Source organism: Kryptolebias marmoratus, linkage group LG15 (genome assembly GCF_001649575.2).
Source record: "Kryptolebias marmoratus isolate JLee-2015 linkage group LG15, ASM164957v2, whole genome shotgun sequence".
Classification (NCBI taxonomy): Eukaryota; Metazoa; Chordata; class Actinopteri; order Cyprinodontiformes; family Rivulidae; genus Kryptolebias; species Kryptolebias marmoratus.
Window position 1 is genome coordinate 23,579,493 of NC_051444.1, and position 15,008 is coordinate 23,594,500.

General features: G+C 37.3%; 1 protein-coding gene across 2 annotated transcripts in view; it reads left to right on the plus strand.

Annotated features, from left to right (window-relative positions):
• Positions 1-15,008, plus strand: part of LOC108234814 (A disintegrin and metalloproteinase with thrombospondin motifs 7) — a 127,674-nt gene that overhangs the window by 37,435 nt on the left and 75,231 nt on the right. For both annotated transcript variants that reach the window (XM_017414303.3, XM_017414302.3), the window contains exons 7-8: positions 1,592-1,741; positions 7,289-7,432. In XM_017414303.3, the coding sequence (XP_017269792.1) occupies positions 1,592-1,741; positions 7,289-7,432 (294 nt within the window). The remainder of the gene's footprint in view (positions 1-1,591; positions 1,742-7,288; positions 7,433-15,008) is intronic.

The window sequence follows — 15,008 nt, forward strand, 5'->3', positions numbered from 1 at the left end:
TCTTTAGGTTGCAATGTTTTAAGTTTCGATAGTTGCTGATCTTAGAATAAAATAAAATATAACTTTAGTGTCATTGTTTCAGAAACAAAACACAGTTTAGCATTTCTCAGTGCAAAATTGCAAGAATAAGGAATTGAACAGGCTAAAAAGTCAAATAAAGCAAAACGAAACAAAATGAGACCAACAGTAATAAAACAGTTTTGTATCTAAATATATGCATCTTCTGATTTTCCGTTTAAATATTGCTGCTATGAACTGCCATCTGTCTTAGAAAAAAAACTCTTTTTTATTTTAATCTCAAGAGTCTAATTTTCTGGTTAACTAAGGAAAATAAAATGTGTCTTACATAGACATAATTTAAGTGTTTTTACCTTTTAATGTTTGCTGCCAAGCAAGGTTCTTCAGGGACATCATAAGCAGGCAGGTAAATAGAAGAAAGAAAAACAGTACAGACTTTACAGGATTTAGAAATTGCAACTTCTAACTGCTGCACAAATTAAATGTTCTCCAGTATTAGTGTTGTTTTAATCGCACTTTTGTGAGTGTAAAGGTTCATTAAAAAAAAAAAAAATCTTGGTTTCCAGCTCCTAAATTGACCATTCATTAAAAAAATATATCCAGCTAGTTCATGCTTTCTGAAATGTTCCATGATTTACAGACTTCAGATGTCCGTCTTAAATGATGCACAAATCATATCAGATGCATGCCCGCGTGAGATAAATATTATGTAATGGGGACTAAACTACTTGGGCTGGAGGTAGTCTAAATATAGCTGATAATTTCACGGGTGAACGAAGGTTGTGACCAGATGCATCATTAAATTCGCATCTAGTGACTCAGATAAAACTGCTTAAACCCAACAAGTTTGTTCATTTTTGTCTTCTTACCTCGGTATAAAGGAGACCAATTTACCTGTTTACTAAGTGAAGAGATGTCAACAGTCTAGGAAAATTATTTCATTTTGAGTCAGACAAGCAGGTGGAAATGAAATTTAAGAGAAAATGATGAATAATTGCTGGAAGGAAAACTCTCAAAAAGCAAAGTTGTTTGGTGAATAAGGCAGGAAACGGCAACATAAACAGGTGGGAAAAAGTCAGTGACTTTTTTTTAACTCAAAGGTGGCAAAATGCATTGATGCAGGGGAAGCTGAGGAAGTTTGTTAAAGATGAAAGTTAAGCACAAATAAATAAAATTGTCTCTTTTTGCCATCTTACAGCTCCTCTCTCTTCCTTTTGATGTTCTTCTTTCATCTGCTTCTTCAGCGCTGAGTTGATGTAATTCAAGTTTGGCTTTTGTTTTTTTTGAATTTCACATCCCCCTCAGATATCCTTCATGCTAACACTGTTCTCTCGTCCTTCCTGTATCATGTACCTAAATGCCTCCGCTGTTTTTCTATTTTGACACCTTTGTAGTTTTTCAGCAAGAGGATTGGAAATGACAATGTTCCCTTCATTTTATCTGCACAAAATATCCTGTTTGCATCCAAAAATTGATTAAACCAAAGTAGTTATTTATTGTGTAATTTGACTGAATGAAAAATCCCAACTGGCAGCAGATAAAGTATCTGACTGAAACTCTTTGCCTTTCACAGGAAGGACATATGTGGTGCCGTCAACATGCCGTGTGAGACTCTGGGACTGTCTCACGTGGCAGGGATCTGTCAGCCACATCGCAGTTGCAGCATTAATGAAGACACGGGCCTCCCGATGGCCTTCACTGTGGCACATGAGCTGGGACACAAGTAAGGTTTCGTTATGTGGGAGTCATAATCGGCCCAAAAATTTGTCTGTAGAAAATCAGTCAGAGCATCATTTATATCACTGTTTATCTTATAAAGTTTTTACAAAGGTAATGGCATTCAATTCAGGTTCTTATAGCACCAATCCACAATAGTCTCCTCAGGGCACTATACAAACAAAATAAACAAGTCCAAATCATAAATTTAATTCAGATTCAATTACAGTCGATTCATTCTTATTCTAATGCAGTACAATCACATACACCAAAATACCAATTAGTACAGTTATCTATCTAAGGAACAGATCCGCCAAATTTTTACTTCAGTGCTGTGTCCCATCCTGAGCAGCACAGTGGAAAGGAATGACTCCCTTTTAACAGGAAGAAACCTCCAGCAGAACCAGAACCAGCCTCAGGGCAGGCGTCCATCTGCTTCGACAGGCCGGGGTTTGAGAGGACAGGAAAGAGACACAGACAAGCACAGAAGGAGTGGTCCAGGTGGAGTTTCTATGGGAAGGAAAACAAACAGAAACGCAGATTAATGATATGAATTATTACAAATACAAACATGGAGGATAGAGCAAGTAAAGACAGCAGCAGAATGAGGAAATCTGGTCAGTTTGTCCTCCTCCAGTCTGAGCCTATAGCAGCAGAACTAAGGGAGAGCTCAGGAAACCCAAACCAGCCCTAACTATAGGATTTATCAAAAAGGAGAGTCTTAAGCCTGGTTTTAAAAGTACAGCGTCAGCCTCACAGACAGAAACTAAAAGTTGTTTCCACGTAAGAGGAGCCTCAGAACTGAAAGCTCTGCCTCCTGTTCTACTTTTAGAAACTCTAGGAACGCAGAAATGGCTATAAACCCTAGGAACTCATGTAACTCCTCATTTTTTTCTTTCACGAAGCACTTTTCTTTAATGGTTTGCTCTTTTTATTAGATTTTATAACACATTATTTTAGTGTGTCTTTGTCTCTCAGTCTTTTGTTTACTTCTCTTTCCTAAAACAGTGAATCAAAACAAATTAATTATTTCATTTAATTGTTTCTGGTCATTTGAAACTGAGCTGTAATGTAATATTTTGTGCATTTATAAGTGTTTTATATACATTTTCTTGACCTGAAGTCAGTGAAACATCATGTAGATTAACCACTCAAGTTTGATTGTTGTGCCGAAGTCCAACTGAGTCTAAGTTACTTCTGTAAAGTCAACTTCAGCAGTTTGCCCTTGATTGCAGGTTAAAACGAGTCTTTCCTCCTCTGTATTTGTATGGTTAGTTGGGATGTGTTTTGCAGGTGTTTGTAGAATGCATTAACAAGCCTCGGATTGACAGGAGCCCTTAGTGAATACCAGGCTTTCTTAAGAGGAGAAAGTGTACTCATTAATTCTCCAGTGGGCTCTTAGACTGAGGGTGTTTTTCACAAGTTTGAAGTACAATAAAACGAGAAGCCTTTTCAAAAGTGGAATGTGTACACGCCAGAGTTATTCTCCCACATACTTGGGTCTCATTTAGCTTGGATTTTTGTTTCACCTTCATTTAATCTGTTCAGCTCATTATGCAAAACATAAAAATTCAGAATCTAAATGTAACGGGGGCTTACATTTCAAATGAGGCGACAAGTTAAGTCCTTGACCCGTTTCTTAACTTATAGATTATTCATTTGGTCCAAGGCCCTTTTTTAAATCAGTCGCTGCATCAATTCTTAAAACTAAGGCACTTTTTTTCATGGAATATATTTCTCTAGATCCAGCCAGGGATCTGTCCTTAGAGGGTCACATTTAAACCAGCTGTAGTGGTTTTGTTGTGCAATTGTGAAAAGAATTTGCAGAGATAATTATTGCGCCCTTGATTTACACAATGAGGTGTCAACCCCAAGTAAACTACTCTGGTGTCCCTTATAATGTTACAGTCTGCAATATCTTTATTCTTAAATTAAAACCATTAATCTTAAAGGACCACAAACTGTGACACTGATTGGTGATTTTTGTTCACATGGTCCGTCTCCAGCACTGTTGCTTTGTACCCACTAGTTTATTATTATGGAAATACTATTTGAATATTATGCATGGAGTTCTTTTTAATAAGTCGGCCCTGATTATCACTTGCCACATTGAAGGGGGGTAAGCGTTAGCAATCATGTAATTGCTTCTGTGTGTGTTTGTCTGATACCAAATGATCTCATGAACCACTGAACCAATTTTAATGACGTTCTCAGAAAGTAATCTTTGGATGCACAATGCAATTAACTTTGGGAGACAACCTCATTCAAGATGGCTGCCACAGCTAATTGACTTTTGAAAACACACACGTGACTATACCTCAATTTAGGTTAATTTTTCAAATATTGACCTATTTTTTTTTTCTAGTAGTCGCTGAGCACAAACAGATTGTGTGATATCTTTGTTTAAAACGTTGGTACTCAACAAGTTGGGCAACATGCACGCCTTTAAGGAATTTTAGTTCAGTTTCTGTGTATTTTGCTTCCAAGCAGCCAGACTTTCTTGTAAACTTTTAAAATGGTTTTGATCAATATCTTTTCAGGCTTTCTGAAGCTCTCTGTTATAATTATTGTTTTATTTTATTTAATTTGGATGCTCTTTCACTCTTTTTTTAGACCAGTAAATAAAACATTATTAGAAGAATGTTTGTTTGTTGAGCCTCTAAACAAACCAATCGTTCAGATATAGAAAGGCTCCTGAACTCAAAGGCTGGACCAGTGTTGTGTCGACACATAGCAGACATCTTAGCAAAGTACTAATTTTAACCTGGATTTTTGTGAGCAGTGCTTATCCAGAAGACACAATTTGGTCTGATTTTATTATAATATAAAATGGTATTTTAGCACCAGTAAGGTGATTCCCAAAGAGTTAGGCTTAAGCTCGTGCAGTGGATAGGTCTTCTTTGGCCTTAAAATTCCTCAGTTTCCCTCCATTTTTCCACTTTTTGTAAAGCACAGATTGCAAAATATGCTGCTATGACCAGCTACAAGGACCAAGTCAATGACAAAGCAGACAGTTTTTGAAGTTTTAAAATACCTTCAAAATAACCTGAAAAACTCTTGATCAAAATCTGTTTTAAAAGGATTTCAAGAAAGTCCGACTAATTGGAGGCTAAGCGTAAAGAAACTTTGAAATTTTTGTAATGAACTGTATTTTTTTTCTTTTTTGAGTTTTGATCAAAGCATAATAAACTCTTCTCACCAAATTCCCTCCTTCTTTTAAAAGCAATTTGAAGATTTTTGTGGCTTACACATAAAATGCCACTCAACTTCTCTGACAGTTTAAGGGTCCGATTTCTTTAATTAGTTTGCTTTTATCTGTTAAAGAAAAGAGATATTGCCAAAGTGTTTTCCTTCTCCCGCTGTCTGCTTCTTACGATGTTATAAAGCAGATGTAAAGTGAAATACAATTCATTTATTTACAAACATCTAAACTCATTATCTAATTGCTGTCAGCTTCAGTGGGGAAGGATGATTTTGTTGCTTCTTATCATCATAATCAGAAGGGCAATAAGGACAAATATCTTGGTATGTTTAAACAGGATATATTATCTGTTTTCTCATGATAATTGTATTTGTAATATATAACGCTAATTAAATGTATTCTGCTAGTCAGCGCAGTTAATATGTTTGCTTCTCTCACTTTTCCTTCCACTTCATTTTGCACTCATTTGATTATTTTACAGCTGAAATTCCAATAATGCTGTTTGTATTTATTATTAATTTTCTTGTTTATCTCATCAGAGACACAATGGGTCTAAAATAGTGACAGAAATGTTTTGTTCTTTACCAGCAGTCATTGATTTTTTATATAAACATATTGTGAATAAAATCAGGTTAGACAACAGCCGATCACTGTTATCACCTGATGGCAAATTTTAAGAAGAACACCACAACTAATAGACTTTAGCAAACTCAAACATGGCTACAACTCAATCAGTTTTACCGATCTTGAGCTGAGATTTGTTGTGGTAGTGGATAAGAGTCATCACAACTTTTTGCCGTCACAGCCAACTGGACCTAGAAAACACAGAAATATCTAAAATTCAGTCAGTTTTACAGTTATTGAGCTATTTCTAAATTTAGTGTGGTAGTAGTAATAAACATCTTGAAAACATACTGTAAACACTACTTATTGCATGCTTAAATCTCTGAAAAATAACCAGAGATTGGAGATGATGTCCGTCTGTTAGCAAAATATCTCACAAATCATTCAGATGGATTTTAATAAAAATCAGAATATAATCATTGGTAGTACATGTACAACTAAGTAACTTTTAGAGTCGGTCCTAAGGCGATATGCATTCCTTCAAGGAATGCTAGGGCTTTCACAGCTTCTGTGCTCCCATGTAAAATGACTCAGACAGTTTCCATCACTCACAGCCACGTTGCACTGCAGGCCAGACAGAAGTGACTGATGCCAAATATGTGCTCACAAGGAATATCAAATGGGACCTTGGCTGTGCTGCGAGTGTGAGGGGACACAAACACACATTTGCTTTTCAGGTGGAAAAGGTTTTCTAACACAGCCGCAGAATAAAATCAATGTAAATGATAATGGCGAATTTTACATTTCGCTCTTCTAATTATTGATGCAAATGCAAAGTCTATATACCTCCCGGTTCTTACAGTCTGAATATGTTTAGGCCATTAGATCCTAATGTGTGTAATAAAAACAATAAGGAGTCTCATTTCGAGTACACGCCATTTTCTTTCACCCAATTTCTGCAAAAAGGCTTTTAATGCATGGAATAGGCAAACAAACATAAATCTGCTGCTTCTTGTTTTGTTTTTTTTGGGGGGCGGGGGTGCATTATAAACTTCTGCAGAATTCTCATTAGCGACCTCCGCTCCAAAGATGGAGCAGAAAATAAAGGTAAATTAGAAAAAAAACATGCTAACAATCAATATGATCTGATAATGTCTTCCTCAGGTCATCTGATTGGATTATTGCGACACCTTAAACCTTTTCCGATCTACACAACATGTCTGCTGCTCATTACACCTCCCTGCAGCCACTAAGAATCATACAAGTCCAGCTTCAGCAGTAACCTGAGGAATTCTCCCTGCATAGTTCATGTTAATATTCTTTGAGCTAAATTTTGCACTCTGGAAAAGGGGAAAAAAAACATCATCTTACATATGGAGGCGCTAAAACCGCAGCCTAACAATGAATTTTCGTTTCTTTTGCTTTACATTCATCCTTGAAAGAGCACAAAGCATCCCTACCTGTGATGTCACCTCAGCCTCTTCTGAAGACTTCGAATAGAAGTTTGTTGCAGCCAATAAAGAAAGAACAAACAGGCTTTAGTTTATCACCAGTTTGCACAGACTTTACTTGTTGCCGTGGTTTTCAATCATTGCCGCTGAGTCCACAGTGAAACAGCTGAACATTAAATATTTGCTTCTAAGCCTGTAGAGAACAAACCGCTCGCAGACGAGTGTCTTTGTTGTTTCACACAATATTGTCACCTTGATGTACATATGACATGCTGTTCTGCCTCACATTAATTGCCCCCCAACCCCCTTTATTATGGGATGTGCTTTTATGTTTCAGCTTTGGGATTCAGCACGATGGCAACGGCAACGACTGTGAACCCATTGGGAAACGACCTTTCGTCATGTCTCCTCAGCTCTTGTACGGCACCTTCCTGCCCCGGTGGTCCCGCTGCAGCCGTCAGTACATCACCCGCTTCCTGGAGTAAGTACAGCTTCATCTGTGTGATAGGGTCAAGGTCTCAGGTGCAGAAAGGTTTTTGTTGCATCTTTGTAAAGGCAACTAAAAGTTGTGTGACGTGGATAAACTGGATATCAGGGCTATTCAAGTTCAGTTGCAAGTGGGCCATATATAAAAATATCTGGGGGTTTTAGGGCCACAGGCAATACAAAAATAACTACAACTCAGGAATTTTTATTGATATTGCCCTAAAATTTGGTGTGGTAGTAGCAGAGATTGATCCCTAACACATACTAGTGCTAAAGAATTGTGCAAAATATTTGTTTGAAATGTTGCAATTAACCATTTAGAGTCAACTATGTCTGTTAGCAGAATATCTCATGAACCACTCAATGGATTTTAATAAGACTTTCAGAAAATAAACATTAAATGTACCTCTACAGCACATTAAGCCTAATTTAAGGTGACCACCACAGCTAACTGACCTTAGACAAGACAAAAATAGTTATAACTCAGTCAGTTTTACAGGCTTTGAGCTAAAAGTTGATGTGGTAGTAGCTGAGAGTCATTCACAGCACATGCTCCGGAGAGAGTGGCATCTTGCTACATTGCATGAAATTTAGCATAATGTTGTTTTCAAGGTTGAACCAAAACGGCTACAACTCAGTTATTTTTCAGCGTAGCATCATTAAACACTAGTTGCTGTAGGCAAAGTGAGCACAAAATGCTTTTTAGCCCATTTGCTTTGAAGTTGTCAAATTCCTAGATCTACTATCCATCATTTTGGCTTAAAAGAGACATTTTGATGTGTGTGTGTGTGTGTGGGTGTGTGTTGGGGAAAATATGGTTCCTATTATTCCCTCAGAGACACAGCAATCAATCAGAATCTGTGTTCACATTGAATTCTCCTCATTTAAATGTCTAAACTCAGGTCCTGCCTTTCTGAACTGTATTGAACTGTTACCACATGTGTTATTTAAGGCTGTGATGTGGCTGATTTCCTCCCAGTGTTGATGCATTAGTGGTGGGAGCACACTGACAGCTTTCTTCTGCCGCTGCATCAGATCAGTGTCTGATCTCAGTCCGTCTTTAAACCTTTGTTGTTGTTGGAGCTATTTCTCATTCTTGGTCATTAATAGGAAATATGTATCCCAGGTAGTCCATCACAGAAATGGTTACAAACCCTCTTTTTTATGCTTGATTCTAAGGCTACCAAGAGTCGTGAATGTAAATTATTTAAACAACAAATAGACATAAAAACTCACCTTAGCATTAATAATCCTGAGAATTCTTTTTGTTATCAGCATGGATTACAACCTTGTGCTATAGCGAAGAAAATTTAAATACTTTCTTATCGTATGCCTTACGCCTCTGCAGATAAACATGTTTATGCCTCTGTGTGATCTCTTTCAAAAGATGTCTAGCCAAACATGGCACTGTAGATAAGGATTACCCAGCCGTATTGAAATAGGAACTGGAACTGGAACACATGGAAGCTATATATCAAATTTGCCAAACAGAGAAAAAAATGGCTTCAAGATATTTCCAAGTTACCTCCTGTGTCTGAAGTCTGAAAGCTTTTGTTTTTGGATTCCTCTGACATAAACAGCAGACTCTGATGACACATCATAATTCAGTATGTGCCCCTGCATTCCCAGTGGAGATGGTGAGAAACTTTGTTATGCACATGCTGATCTTCCAAACAACCGCTGCTGGGTGTCATTAACGCTGCAGCGCTGAGTCCATGCAGTGCTCTGACTTGTGAGCTTTGTGCTTTCACATGCTGCAGAACCGAGGCCGAGACCCTTCAGGATCAACGAGCCAAGCTGTCACTCAGTGAGTGTTCAGGGACTCGTACTGTTAACCTGCTTTAAATAATTTCAATGAAAAGGCTTGCAGTCATTATTTTATTTGCAGCTCATCAAGTTAAGGACAGGAGTGACTACCTCGTGCATATTATCTTAAAATAAAAGCCAAATAGTCTTCTTTTTCCAACTAATCAATCAGGAATGACAAATTTGTTCTGAAATAAACCATGTCACAGAGAAGTAAAGTTTATTTGAATCGTAAAATGTTTAGGAATTCATCCTTGACATTGTATGAATGAAACTGCTCCACTAAAACACGAATGATTCTAAGTTTGACTTGAATAGGATTTAATGTCTGTCTTTATTGTGTGTGATGCATGTTGTCAGGGTTGGCAGATGTCATCCGCTGCCGGAAGGCAAACAACAATGTTTGTGTGTGTCTGTTAGCAAAATATTTTATGTATCATGAGACCATTTTTAATGACACTTTAAAAAAGTAACGAGGTAGTCATCATTACCTCACCAACTGATTAACTTTGGGAGCCAGCCTGATTGAAGATGGCCACCTTAGCTAACACAAACTGCTTTAACTCAATTATTTCTACAGATGTAGAGCTAAAATCTGGTGTGGTAGTAGCTGAGAGTCACACCTAACACATGCTCCAGGCACTAACAGGTCACATAAGATTTCATAGTAGCTCATGAGATTGTGCATAATGTTATTTTCATTTCTCTACATAAGCACAAATCTCACTTTAAATCTCTTGACACGAAAGGTGGCAGGTGATTTGCATTTCTTCCAGGGTAACTGATTTTGTTGCACACTCTAGGTTCTGCATTTATTTGTCACCTCACAGCGACAACTGAAGCTCAGTAACTAAAATATATTTCTGCGCGCTCGGCTGTTTTAACTTGGAGTACAGTGCGCATCTCCGTCAGCTTTGCAGTCAGCTGCCATCAACAAAGACTCGACTCTTGGCTCCAACCACACACGTGTCGAATGTCTGAAACGTTTCAGATCGGTTGCCCCAGTTTCTCAGCTCCAAGCATCTGGAATTCATAAAAGGCGGTTCAGCTACATGACAGCATGGTAGCTTTTAGACTCAACTGTACAGAAGGGGGGGAGGGAAGAGGCCCAGGGTGATATTTACATTGTGGGAGTCACAAAAGCTAGTTGTCTGTGTGAACAGTGAAGAGACAGCTGAACTCAGCACTAAGAAAATGCATAAATGTTTTAACTGGATGAAACTGCTGAACTCTGTTGCATAGAATACTTCTTCTTCATTTTATGGCTTCATTTGGTCCAGTTTTCTCTGATTTTTCTCTGCCACTTTCTGCCAAGACAAGGCCTCTACTGTAAGGGGCTTTTGTTATCTTCAGAGACCCCCCCCCCACAGTTGCCATTGCCGAGGAGTTTTGATCCGGAGGTGTAATTTCATGTGGAACGTAGGAGGTCACACTGAGCTGGGTGCTGATAGTATCACATGGATGGGCTGCACATGAACAGAGCCATCTTTTTAATGTCCGAGGAGTCCAAATTCCAGCGTCGGAATTCCTGAATTAATCATAAAGGTCATGTTTGTTCACTTTTTTGCTGAAATATAGCAAGTAAAAATATGTGTTCTTTGATTGCGAGTTCATTTTGAAGTGTCTGGATTCAGGACAGAGTTAATTTATCAACATTTCTTGGAAAGCTGGCTCTGATAATTGTTGCAAAAGAAACAAAGTGTTCTGTCTGAGCTGTCGTCCAGTCACACTCACAAAAAAACAATTTCACTGCTGTTGCTCCATAGTCACAGTGGGGTCATTTCATATAGTGACTTTCTTGCCATATTTTATATCATTTGCCACCAAAGGCCAAAAGACCATGACCATTTCTCTCCCTGTCGTTTGTCTCTGTAAAGCTTATATGGGCTCATTTTTCTCAGCACTACAGCTCACACTTTTATTCAATCCCATCTCGCTTCCTATATCTTCCAACATGGCACTTCTTTAATCCAAAAGACTCTGGGTGTCATTTTCATATAATTTATTTAGTTATGTTATTCCAGATTTTACTCGGGAACAAAAGCAGTCAAAGATTGGACACGTCCCCCCATTTAGTTTGTCCAAAACCCTTAAACAGTAGTGTACAAAAATCTTAAATCAACCTTCATTATTGTCCTCTGCCATCAAAAGCAATTGATCATATATTTGCCTGTGTGTGTGTTTGTCTGTCTGTTAGCAAAATATCTTATTGAACCAGCGAACAGATTTTAATTAACTTTTCAGAAAGTAATCATTGGATGCACATCTACAAAGCTTTAATCTCTGGAATCAACCCAATTCAAGATGGCTGCCTCACCTAATTGACTGTGACAAATGCATACTCAGTCATTTGACTAGATAGTGAGCTAAAATATGGTGTGGTAGTGTGATGGAGACCAGGGGTTCCATCCCTAATAAATGATTATTGATATATGTTTAGTTTATTTACAGACCAAATGCTTTTTGTTTCAGTTCTTTAGTTCAGTTACATTGGGACATTTAAACGTTTTTTCGGGCAGAGGGACTGGCCATCCTTCCTGTACAGGGAGATTTAGGGGAAAATGTCAGTTTGTTTCTGATTGGTTCAATTTGAGTTTGCTAATTGTTTGAGTACTTACCTTTCTGGGTGTGTCTCAGTAGGGTGAAGCAGCAGAGGGAGACAAATTCTCCAGGTGCTGCTAAAAAGCTCCTGGAGCATACCATTTTCAATTAGATGGGGTAATACTCTGAGGAGTTATATTAAGTTAAATTTATTCTTTGATTGACCTTAGATTAGTTTAGTTCTAATGATTTGCATGCATGTAAATATTTCTTGGTACCATTTATTGTTTGTGTTAGGTTGGGTAAATGTTTATTACTTTTGTTTTACCACCCCTTTACCTGGTATGTGTTGGAATTGCCCAAAGTATAAAAGCCAGCCTCTTTGTCTCACTAGAGGAAATGAGTGTCGGTGCAAATGTGACTGGCAGTTTTAAATAAATTCATCTCGACTGCATTCCTGAACGCAGAGCCTCCCGTCGGCCAAAGTGACAGGTAGTAGCAGAGAGTCATTCCCAACACATACTTCGAGCACTAACTGATCATGAGACATTTTTGTTTAAATTTTAACTTGCAAGGCAGCAGACAATAGATATTCTTTCAAGAAATGCTGTTTTTATTTCTTTATACTTTACCTTACCTCCTACCTGGAGCTCAACTATTTTGTATTTAAAGGGATCTTAACCAATAGTTCCCAAGGCCTTCTTAAGATATTCAAAAGTTCTCTTTGAAATTTATCTGCTTTTATTACCTATTTTTAGTTCAGTGCAGAGCATTTTTTGAGAAATGTTTTATTTTGTTTGTTTGTTTTTTGTTTGTTAAGCAATTTAAGTCTGACCAATGAATTATTTTGGTTTGAAATGCCTCCTGAATTCAAGGCATAAACCAGTGCTGTGAAAATGCATAACAATTTAGCAGACAATTGGATTTTTAGGCACTTTCTTACCAGCAGCCTGCCCAAAGGCACAATTTGTTCCAATTTTTTTTAAATGAATCCTTGAAAAATACTAAAATGTAACACAGTTTGACAGACAGAAAATTGTGTTTTAGCACCAACAAAATGATTCTTAAAGAGCTTAAAGAGGCCCATAGGCGCCTGATTGTGCGAATAAAATGGGGTAAACTCGGTATCAGTGTGTAAGCACTTACAGCATACAGATGAAGCAATGCACTCATTCACAGTGTATGCTGAGTTGGAGTGATGGATAATGTAAGGTGCTTTCATGCAGAAGATCTGCGTTCAAGTTTCATTAAGAATATTTATTCATTATTTTTGTAATTCATGACATAATTAACCTAAATATAAACACTTACAATTATTTATTTTTAGCCTATATTTATTCCAATACTAATCATCTACAAGGATTGATCTCTAGGTTGAAAATACCATAAAATGATTTATTTGACCACTTTTATAAACTTGTGGGCATCTTGCGCTCCTAAATAAACAAAACATAGCAACTCTTTTTTTCTTCTTCTTTTTTTAGTTAATTTGTAACCAAAACAATAGAATGAATAAACCCTACATGTTTTTGTCTTATTGCTAGGAGTAATGATATGTTAAGTCATCACTTAAAAACAGAAGTCTGCACCCCCACTTTAAAGAAAAAGGGGGAGCATCTGCTCCATTGAGTAGATGATAAAAACAGCTGTGCCTACACACACTGTACACCTGTGTATGTGCATGCCAATGTGCAAAATATGTGTGTATGTGTGTGTGTGTATATATATATATATATATATATATATATATATATGTATGTGATTAGCTAATTTAGCATTTATTTTATTAATATAATCCCAGTAATTTTCCTTTTTAATAAAAATGCAGGCAGTGTCTCAGTCTTTCATACTTTTGTAATTGAGATGTAGCAGCTGGTTATTGGCTTTTTTTATTACGGTATTTTCTTTTTTGTGTTGAGGAGTGGAAGACTACTACATGTAGGCCACATAGCACTCATGAGACCTGAAACTGTGTTTGGTCAATCTGATTTTAACAGCTTATCTTTTCATGATCCTAAACTTGTCTCACAGATTTTTTTTTTTTCTCTCCCTCTGAATCAACTTGAAGGCAGGTGAGTTCCTCACACCTGAGGTATTGTAAGTGTAGGAGCCATTTATTCTTTGTAATCTGGTTTCTCCGTGGCTGGAGATGTGGGATGCTTCAGATTTAATGGGTGCAGCCAGCTCTCCTCCCTCACTCAACTGAGTGAATAAATGAAATTTTCACTACAGTATGCCCACTTTGATGGGAATATAAAAGTGTACCACTGGTGATTCCTTTCATAGGCAAAATATGGGTAAACCCAGGACAACCTGAAATTATTTTCTCCCAATGGTGCTTAACGGATCGACATTAGTTTCGTCTGAATCAGATTGAAGGCAGGTGAGTTCCTGACACTTGAGGTATATATGTGCAGGAGCCATTTATTGTTGTAATCTGATTTGACCATGGGTAGTGGTGTGAGGTGCAACCACAGGTGATGCAGAGCATCTCAATTTATTTGAGTGATGAGGGAGAAGCACAGGTTTTACCATTTGCCACAACGTTGCAGTTTGTCACAACTTACAGCTTTTCTGTGACAGTGATGGATCAGTTCAGCTACAACCACACTTCATACCAGCTGTGAAAGAAATCATGTTTCCAGACCTCTGAATAACAGAAAATTGTAACCCAATGCGAAGCAGATTTTATTGGAAGTGCATTAAAACCAGCTGACTTCCTTCAGCTAACTGAGAGACTAGATGTAGTCTAATAATCACATATAAGTGGATCACTCATAATTTAAAATAAACCAAGCTTTTTTCCAGGTTGGAAATCCCTGTCTGTCAAGTATTTTTTTTTTCCTAAAGATTTCCTAAAAACATGACTTTCAGATACTGTTCATCTGCTGTAGATGTATTTTTAGATCTGACACTTTTCCTTTGCCTTCGCCTTGCCCAATTTGCTGTTCTTTGTTTGTTTGTGCTGGGGAAAAAAAACCCAAAAAACTGTTGTGGTTCAATACAACACGAACTGGACCAAAACAAAAAATAGAAAAGATGCTGAAGAAGTAGACTTATATAAAAATAAGGATGGTTTAAAACTTTTGCATTGAAAAACCATAACTATGGGTCATTTTGAAAATGTAGATTTTAAATAGTAATTTATGCCAGCTTGGCCATATAAGCTTGTAAATGTGATTAAAGTTTATTTCACATAGCTCACATTTAATCAGTTCAGGCTC